General features: G+C 30.7%; 1 protein-coding gene across 4 annotated transcripts; it reads right to left on the bottom strand.

The window, feature by feature from the left end:
- Positions 1-1,084: 1,084 nt before the first annotated feature.
- Positions 1,085-7,710, bottom strand: LOC8282164 (pumilio homolog 12). Of its 4 annotated transcripts, none has more exons than XM_015721920.2 (7): positions 7,199-7,710; positions 4,805-6,418; positions 4,472-4,634; positions 3,031-3,194; positions 2,075-2,333; positions 1,660-1,774; positions 1,085-1,562 (listed from the first exon to the last, which is right to left on the bottom strand). In XM_015721920.2, the coding sequence occupies exons 2-6, from the start codon at positions 6,328-6,330 to the stop codon at positions 1,667-1,669; spliced, it is 2,220 nt and encodes a 739-aa protein (XP_015577406.2). In that variant the 5' UTR covers positions 6,331-6,418; positions 7,199-7,710; the 3' UTR covers positions 1,085-1,562; positions 1,660-1,666. The 4 variants fall into 4 exon arrangements, with proteins under 4 accessions (XP_015577406.2, XP_048235262.1, XP_015577404.2 ...); XM_048379305.1 differs by having other exon boundaries at positions 4,799-6,418; positions 7,195-7,709; XM_015721918.2 differs by having other exon boundaries at positions 4,799-6,418; positions 7,199-7,709.
- Positions 7,711-10,349: the final 2,639 nt, after the last annotated feature.

Genomic DNA, 10,349 nt, shown 5'->3' with positions numbered 1-10,349 from the left:
ATAAAAATATAATTTAAATATTTCACATAAATTAAAGTAATAGTAAAATTTTACGGATATTATAAAATAATTATATTGTATTAAATTCATAATATTAAACTATCGGTTACGTATATATTAAAATAACTAATTAATTAAAAATATTTAAGGACTAAAATAGTTATTGACATCCCAGTAAATTTTTAATAAATAAATATTAAATTGCTAAAACATTGCTGAAAAATTATTATTAAAAAATAAAGATAATAATATTTTATTAGTTGATTGATTTCTTGTCGAGGATTTGATTGATGTAAAAGGAATATAATTTTTGTTTTATTATGTTTTGTTGATTTTTATTTAATTGGATAATTTTTTAAAAAGAAATTTAATATGTTTGATGTTTAGTTGATTTTTAGAATATTTGACTTGAGATTATTTTTATAAATATATTTTCAGAAAAAAATATTTTTGTAAAATTTTCTTTCTTGAAGTTTAAATGCAATTACTCTTATAAAAAAGAATATTTCTGTAAAAAAAAAACCTTTTTTTTATTATTCAGCAGAAGTTATTATATTTTTTTTACTAGTTTAAACTTGTCCTTTTTATTATTCAACAGAATTCATAATATATTCTTTTTTTTTCATGTTTCACGAGCCTAAATCAATTTAATCACTAATAATTAAATATTATAAATTTAAAAATTATAAAAAATATATATATTTATATCAAAATTTACAAAAAAAAATATTCATTAAAATTTATAATTTTATTTCTTTAAGCCGTTATTTCTATAACTATTATAAATAAAAATATAGAAATTTCATATTCAAATATTAAGCTACCGGTATTATGAAATTATGAGATAAATACCAGTTTATAAGCGAGCCACAATTCACAAACCTAACTAGCTTTGTTAAATAAGTTCATACGAGTTCTTATCATTTTTATCAACCCGAGCTAAGCTCGGGAGCAGCTCGATTTGATTCATTTCTTATAAGTGGTAAAATAGTTATTTTGCAGGAAAAATAACAATTTGGAGTGCAAATAACATCCACTCTTCAAGAATTCAAAATTTTTTTAAAAAAAAGTGAAGAGATTGTAATAAAGAAAGGCATAGACATGTATAAAATAAATAAATATCCAAGCTTGGGAATGTATGAACAAGAAATATACAGCAGAAAACAGAATGTTGAACATCAAAAGCAGGTGGCTTATAATTTATAAGCTATAAGTTATAAAGCCCTTGCAGCCTGCAACTACTCCAACAAGCATTGAGCTTGGGGAACTAGAAAGTAAAAGAACACATAGTACAGAATACCCCATAAGCCTCAAAAGAACTCTACAATCTCCACATTTCTTTTATTTCTATGCAAAAGAAAGGGAAACAAAAATGATCTACAAACCCGTGGATCCCATGTCGAGTAGAATTCACTCGTAGTACGCCTACGAAAGAGATTACAATTAAACAGAAGCAAAAATAACCCAAAACTTCCCCTTTCACCTGTGCAGTTAAAAGGCATCTTTTCTTTCCAGGTCTAAGCTTCAAAAATACCAAAGCCAAGTTCAAAACTTTGATGTACCTGCTTGTTACAGAATTTACAGCAGCTCGAGGTTAAATGTAAGGAATGTGGAGAATGTCAAAAAAAAAAAAAAAAAAAAGAGTTTGTCATCATATACCTACAAATTACTTCTTTAAAAAGTTACTAGATAGGACTTTCTTCCCATATGGACTAGTTCGAAGCACAGGAACATGGGGTCTTATGGCCTCCACCAATGCAGCATGAAGAGCTCCCTGTCCAACATGTAAACAAAAGAATAAATGAAATACAACAAAAAAAAACTCATTTTTCTTTGTTTTTATTTCTCTGATGTAGTTCAGATGAAATAATTTCGACAACATCATACTGTACAGAAAGAAGATGCCAAAAAGAAAATTTGCTTAAAGTATATATGAGAACTATAATTGGAAAAGATCATATATAATTCCATATTTTCCTTAATGTAGATCTATTATAATAGTTCAGCTTTACCAGTTTCAGACTAAATATGTTCTTGAAACAAAAGAAAGAGAGTGACCAATGAAATTATTAACCTTTGATTGGTGTAGTGCTGCTTGAATAACATAATTGCCATAAGGGTCTTGCATGACTTGATCCAAGTGAGTATTACTAATGAGCTGCCGAATAATATGAGCTCGGTGTTCCTCACTTGCATATTTTAGGCATTTCTCTATCACATTACTGCTATATTTCTGCATCGACAAGTCCCCATAGTTACCCTCCAGCTGATCAAGAATATTAGCTGTTGCCCAAGGAAGACGAAGCTCAAAGACAAATTGCACAACATAGTTCCTGCAAGGTTGGAGTTCGGATTTCAAAGCTCAAGAATCAATTACACTATCCAAACCATATCCAGGTTTCCAAATGCAGTACAGATTTCAGAATTTCTCTAAAATGAAAGCTGCTGAGGTGTTCAAGAGTAATCTTTGAATCCAGCATGCTGATTCTTATAGTAGGGTAAAACAAGCACGCCACAGATGTATAGGTTGTAAGAATCAAACAAAAGTTGGGAAATCTCAGCAGGTGCTGATCAACACTAACAATGCCAAGTCATGAATGGTAATATGGAAACACATTCTTTGCTAAAAAAAGTTTACATAATGGGGCCTTTATTAATGCAGGCTAACTTAACAGTGTTGCAATATTTTCTTGCATATAATATTCTCATTCAAAGAAGCAAAATCTAAAGGCAGAAAAAACTCTGATAAAAGCGATGCAACATTACATCTCATCATTAATATTTAAAGTAAGTCAGCTTAAAACTACAAAGTATATTCTCATCTTTATGTGGTTGGATAGATGACTCTTTTTCTCTCATTCAGAAAGTCGAATCTCTACCTTAATGTCTGACAGTGTGATTGCCAGTGCAACATCCAAACATCTTCCATAAAATAATGAAATGGAGCAAAAATTCATGCTGCTTTTGGTTTATTGGAGACTAGAAGGAAAGAAAATTAAAATAAGGACAAGGGAAAGAGAGATTTAGTACCCAAATGGATCTTGGGAAAGAATTAGAGCATTTGATGTGATCTCAGAGATTAAACAGCGTCTTTGCTCACCCTCAGAATGGCTAAGACATTTTTGAAGTACACAACAGCCATGGCGATCAGTAGCAAGTTCGACACAGTTAGTGGTTGCAGCTTCAAAAAGGAACTGAACACGAATCATTAATAGTATTTAAGTCAGCACCACATGCTTTACTCTATATATACTAGAGTTATTTCATAAATAAGCATCAACATCTGCATGGAAGTGCTTAGTAATTGATGGTGAACAAATCAAGCTGTACATCAAAGCAATTCAACTTGATATTTCCTGTCACTTGGGATGAAAACAAGATATGGTAAATAAGACTCAACATGCTACATATTTTTTGAGTGGGTGGTTTTGATTACCCTTTCTTGCACGAGATTAATGCATGGCCAGTGGCCTAGTCATCAAAATTGAATAATGACTAGTTGGAAATTACAGTATTTTCAATCTGATATAAGCATTTTAGCCTCATTCTGATGACGCAGAAATTTCTAGAGAGAACCTAACAGAAAAATATTATCTCCTTATTTCATAACTATATCCACAACTGAGAATTTTATTGACATTCCATATTTGATCTAGCTTCTGGCAACAATCATGTACGCTTATTTAAGTTATCATCAAAAGTTATCCATGTCAATTTGGTATTGCAAGTACAATAATGACAGAGAGTTTCATAGTTATTGGACTACAGCATAACCGTTTAGAACAAAGTGCGGAAGTTTGGATGATGATCAATCTTAATTCATGTTTGTTCTCTGCCGTCTAGGAAAAAGAAATTGAAGAATTCTACATATAACTTTAAAACTATTGTTAGATACTATAGAGTAACAAATGTCCTAAATCAACTAATGGAGTTACTTTGTTAAAACATGGTCCAGAAAAAAGTGTAAATAGAATTTCTTGAAATATTTGAAATAACAATATAAAGGACAAAAGGCAATCTATTTTGTCACTGAGATGAATAAAGATTTATGATTATTAAGAACTCATCGAACCCCCTCGACCTTGAAGCAGACAGAGAAAGGAGGGGGTTTGTTGAGTCCTGACACTTTCATGTCTATAACTCCATTCATCTGATTACTTACTACTTACTGGGACGAACCCAATCCAAAATATGAACCGTAAAAGAAAGCCTATTAAACCAATCACAAGAATACTACTGGTACTTTTACCACCCTCACCCCTCACCCTTCCCCGTCTTACCCTTTTCCTATTCTCATGTCATTCCAAATGTTTTGCAAAAGGAGCTTCAAATGAGGATCTAATCCAACCTTGCCCCTTTATACTAGTAGTCTTGATATTTCAGATAAAACAACACTTATCTAAGAACATTGGGAAAAAAGGAAGTACAAGTAATAGAAACTAATTGAAATTTTCTGCTACATGCCTCATACCTCACTGTGTTCTGGTGTTAAATACTGCAAGCAGTGCTGTGCAACATGGTTACCATTCATATTTTTTATCAAAGTCACTATGCCAGGCTTCAGAGAGGAAACGACCATAGAAAACTGCTGTGGAGTCTTCAGGGTTTCAATTACCTTCTGAACAGCCCGAGTCCTGTGTTTAGAAGCGCAGTTCACATGATAACTTAGACACGGACATAAAAGTTTTTAGTATTGATTGCACAAGAACATGGATGCACACAGCACAAAGACACTTGTGAGCATGAGCACACACACACAAAAGATATATACATATATAGACAGAGAGAAAGATCAAACCCATGCATGTCACATGAAATCCTAACAAGTTCCCCAGCTTTCCTGGTGATGGCACAAAGTATTTGCATTCGCTGATCCTCATTGCACACTTCAAGCAACTTTTGGACTAGGTAATTTCCAAAAGGGTCTGTCATCAGCTCAGCAATATGATCAATGACCTCAAGAAAAATCTTTTCAATATCTTGTGGAGTGCCCTCAGAAAATTTTCTTTGCAAGAAGCGGCAACCATGTTGGTCCTTTGCCATGAGATATACTCTGCCAGTAACTTCATCCACAGAATTATATTTCTGAGGCTGGGGCCTAAGATTAGTACTTTTCAAATCAATAATATCAGGGGATAAGTCCCATGAGCTCAAATGATCTAACTGAAAGCATTCAGCACTAGGAGGGGTTAAAGTATGCCGGAGATGACCATTTAATAGAACTTTCCCATTCTGGCTGAGATTTGCAAGTGATTCATTTCCTCCAGCTGAACTGTACTTCACAGCTTTAAGTGTACTCAGTCCTTGTGATCTTGTTAGAATCTTTTCAGGAAAACTCTGTTTTCCTACTTTATCCAAAATATTCATACCATTCTGCGATTGATTCAGACCCCTTGTTACTGCATAATCGTTCCAAACTTGTTCTTGATTGGGTTGCTGAAGTTGATGAGAGACTGGAACCTCAAAATATGGTTGTCTCACGTGCCGATTCATCAGCTTTGTTGCAACATTTCCATTTGCTTGCATAGGATGCTGAGCTTCCAACCGTTGATTATGCAGTTGCTGCAGATACAAATATTGCTGATGCATCCTATAAAATTGCTCCTCTTCAATATTCCTCCAGCTGATATGAGGCTGGTTAAACTGTTGTGCATGTATGCAAGGAAGCACAGATTGCATATCCGCAAAATACTGTCGCTGATCAGACATTAAAGGAAAGTCTATACCAGGCACAGCCACATTGGAGAGAAACTGAAAACCTTGCACACCATGAGCTAGCGGCAAGGCAGAAGAGAGATTTTCTATTGGTTGAGGCTGACGATATCCAGCTGGTATCTGCTTCAGTTCATGGGCATTGAATTTTAACAAATTTGAACTTTCATGGCCAACTTTTGTTGCATTAAACTCATCAAAACCACAAGGCACGGCAATTGGCAAACGGAAAGATGGAGCACCAGTCATTGATAAACTTATACTAGGAGCTTTAGGTGAGGATTTAAAATTTGTTGAACCACTTCCAGTATTGAAGCTTAAATCTGTAAATGCAGATGTCAAGGATTGATCATCAGGCAGATTCGCTTCCTCAGATTGGACCCTTTTGATGGGAGATTCTTGATTTTTACTAATCAATAGTTTTCTTTCATTTGGACTCCCGTTACTTTGGAGTTTTTCAGTCAACCGACCTTCAAAGGAATTCATACATATGGGTGATAAGCCACCATTTAGAGTTGCAGCTTCCTCAGAATGTGGATTCCCAGAAGTAGCATTTGGTATCTCTCCAAGAAGCTTCTCAAATTCATCAAAGTCCAACTCAGTCCTCCCAACTTCCATTTTCTATATTGTAAAGAATTTGAGAACTACTTTTCTGACAATAAAGAATTGTTTACAAGGCAATGAACATCCAAACACAAGCCCTTCACTACAGAAAAATAAAAAAACCATCAGAAACCATCCATAAGAGAAAATAAGAAGAGTACAGTTGTCAAAAGTTAGCATTAAAAATAAAAATGACAGTTTCAATTTGCAACAAACAGCTTATGATTTCAATCAAACAAGATCCTACACTGTCAATATAAACCATCGATTAACCAAATCCATCCTAATTTGCAGCTAATGTCCAAATTCTCCTAAACTCTGGCATTGATTTTTCAGCTAATGAAGCTGACACAACAATCTCTACCCCATAACTGAACTTTTAGAAATCAAATATAACAAATGAAAATAAACAACCTAAGAATCAGTCCACAACATCAGATTGTGAACTAGAAAATCAATCAATACCACCCAGTTCAAAAAAGTGAGTTTATAGATCAGTATAGAGGCAAGATAACCATCATTAACATGATCAAACCATTTCAAAGACAGTTTCCTCGATTTCTACGTCCAAAGGCAAAACAAAAGAAAAAAAACCACACACACACAGAAATCTCATTGCCTAAACAATTGCACTTAATAATAATAATAATAATAATAATAAAGACCCCAAATTCAATAAAGTTCACCTGAAAAACCAAACCCCAGAAAATGGAAAAAACCTGATCGTCAAAAGCAGAACTAAAAATAAAAATTCAATCTTGATAACACATATCAATCAAATAAACGAAAACAAGAGAGACCCAATTGAGATAAAAGGATTAGAGAACAATGTAGGAGAAAAACAAAACAGGAAAAGTGATGATCATGAAAAATACATACATACCCAGTGACAGCAGCATTAAAGAGACAACAATGAAGAAGCCATGGATGAAGTGAACAATACCATACAACCAAAAAGGCAAATAAAAAATAGAAGAGAAAGAAACAGAATTTGTTTTAAAAAGGATGATCGGTTACTCTGATTATGTTTGATAATTCAGAATTAAAATACACACACACACACAATTTTTTTTAAAAATGCAAAGCGAGTGAAAGGTATTTTGTTCGTTGGCAGTAAGGTTAAGAAGAGAGGCGGCGTGAAGGAGAAGGAGAGTTCTCTCAATGGAAATCTAGGGAGAGAGAGAGAAAGAGCTAGATTGGCAAAATTGATAAAAACTTGGCTTTAGAATTTACAAAAGAGCACCAAACAAACACTACCAACAACTACTGCTACTACTACTACTCTAACATGACACTCTCTTTATGATCCTATGAATGAATGAATGACTGAATGAATATGTGTGTGTATATATAAATATGCATTTCTTTCTTTATATTTTTTATATCATCCCATGCATGGATTCTATGCTTTTGGGTCATCACCTTTATATTTGCAAGTGCTTTTTTAAATAATTGTCAATTCATTCTACTATTTTACCAATATGGTATTCTTTTTTTGGCTATTGAATAATTTAATAATAATAATACAATTAAAATTGTTTTGTTTGCTTTTGTTTTGTAATGGTGTCTTTGTCTCCACCTTCCACTCAACCTGTTTTTGCTGCTTCCAAGTAAACTGAACTACCTTAGTTGTATTAATAACTTTATGCTTTGGTTGATTCTTCTTCTTTGAGGTTGTTGAGAAATGCCAAGGAATGTGTCTTCTTTTCTTTAACTAATTTAATTAACCCAACTGCACTAACCTCTAAACTTAATTAATTAATAAATTTATAGTTTACACAATAAATAAATAGTTATTTTTTTACACTGGCTATAAATATTATTTTATTATTTAAAATAGATATAAACCGCTAAAATAAAATCAATTTTTATATCACAAAAGTCTTTTTTCTTAATTATGTTGAATTGATATGGCCTATGACGAATCAAATAATATAAACTCTTTCTTTTTTGTGTTGGAGACTGTAATATTTATTAATTTTTATTCAAATGATTAAGTCTTTTTTAATTTTTTTCTTTCACTAATATCAATATTGAAACTTAGAATGGTTTTTGATGATTAAGAGGAACAAATACTGTTATTTTCAGAAAAAAGAAATCTTTGGATGATGCATCTATTGACTGAAATTTGATGACCAACTAGCTTGCTATGTGCATTCATGATTCATTCATGCTTTACTTTGCATGTTAATTATTTAAGACTCATACCAAAACAATGCTTTGACAGCTTTCCTGCAATGAAACAACGGAATTTTGATACCAAAACAGAAAAATCTTTACATACATATTAGAAAAGCACTATCATCTGTTTTTATTTTATTTTTATTTTTTTATCTAAATAATTTTCTTCTCCTTTGCTCTGAAAATTGTGAAGTTCTTTTTCAAATGATTTTTATATCTATTATCTACTTATAATCCATCTATCTATAATATATAAAAATATAAGGAGAAAATTTTTAAATTGACTAAATTAATTTTAGAATTAATCAGTAAATATTAATTTATCTTAATTTTATATGTGACTAATTTAATTCTAATTGTAGTATAATTTCATATACATTTCTAATCACATAAGAAATTGATAACTTAATATATATATATATATATATATTATACTATAGGGTTTTGCTAGAGTACCATAACTATTTGGTGTTACATGACACCGATGTTATAAAAATTTTATATTTAATAAAAATAATATTATTGATTTCTTTTCTTAAAAACTTGTATGCTCAGTAAATAAAATATAAATATTACTAAATTTTATAATTATATTGCATGTAATCATTAAAAAAATAATTTATTATTCTATTAGTAAATTTTTTATCCAACGGTTGTGATTAAATATAACAAATTTAATGGCATAAAATTTCGATGGAATAGATAATTTTCTAGAAAATTAAATCATTTTAAACTTTAAATCTTCTTATTCTTTTATATTTAGTCATTCTCATACTAATTAGACCATTGAAATGGCTTCTAGACAATATCGTTAATATAACATTAATAGATACGTGTCTATGAATTAATTTTATTTAATCGAGTGATTTATGTGCTTTAATATTGACGTAATTAGTGAAATATGTGAATGTGTATGTTACAAAAAAAAAAGACTTTAGTTTCTGTTGAATTTAAGTGGTGATTATTGGTGTTTAATACAAGAGTTATAACAGTTTTGAAGGACAACAGAGACTATAAAAGACTAAAATTCTCGATCGATATCATGAAAGGAGTTGAGACCGTGACCAAATGATAGTCTAGCTTAAGCCAAAACCGCCCTCCTTTGAGAACTTTTACTGAAGTTGCACTCTATCAAGCAAGGATGGTTAAATAATCTTGGTTTCATCATGCTTTATTGATTAATATGCAATTCTTTTCTAGCTTATTTGTGGATACAATAAACCACTTTTACTTATTTGCTAATGTAGGGATATGATTATTAGGCCGAGTTTGGTTCAACCTCTTTAGTTTTCTAAAACTCTTTTATTTGTTTACAAAGGGTAGAACTATTATGAGTTTTTTATTCATATTTTGTAGGATATGTAAACATACTAATACTCAAATTTAGTACCAAAGACATTTTAATGAAATGATAATTTTCATTTCCATTTACTAGTTATTCTATCTACTAAAATAACAACTCCTTTATAAATTTACTAATTTTGTTGTTTCACATAAAATACAAAAATCAACCATATAAAAATTAACCCAAAAACAATAAAATAAAATAAAATAAAATAATTATAATCATAAAATATTTATGTTATATGCTAAAAATGTTTTAAAACATAATTAAAAGAGAAAAAAGGTCGGTCATAATCATGTAAATCTAAAAGAAGAAATATTATGGGATATTGATTTTTTTCAAAAAGATCTTATATTTGCGGCTTTTTTCAAAATTATTTTATGGTTTTTTTCAAAAATCTTTATTTATATGATTATATTTTATTTTTTAAAATTTTTTATTAAAAAAAAATATTAAAATATCAATTAACTTGCATTATTGTGAACCAATTAAATAATATAAATTTTTT

The sequence above is a fragment of the Ricinus communis genome, chromosome 9, assembly GCF_019578655.1.
Source record: "Ricinus communis isolate WT05 ecotype wild-type chromosome 9, ASM1957865v1, whole genome shotgun sequence".
Taxonomy (NCBI): Eukaryota; Viridiplantae; Streptophyta; class Magnoliopsida; order Malpighiales; family Euphorbiaceae; genus Ricinus; species Ricinus communis.
The sequence above is the reverse complement of the archived record's forward strand: the minus strand, read 5'-3'. Positions and strand labels throughout refer to the sequence as shown.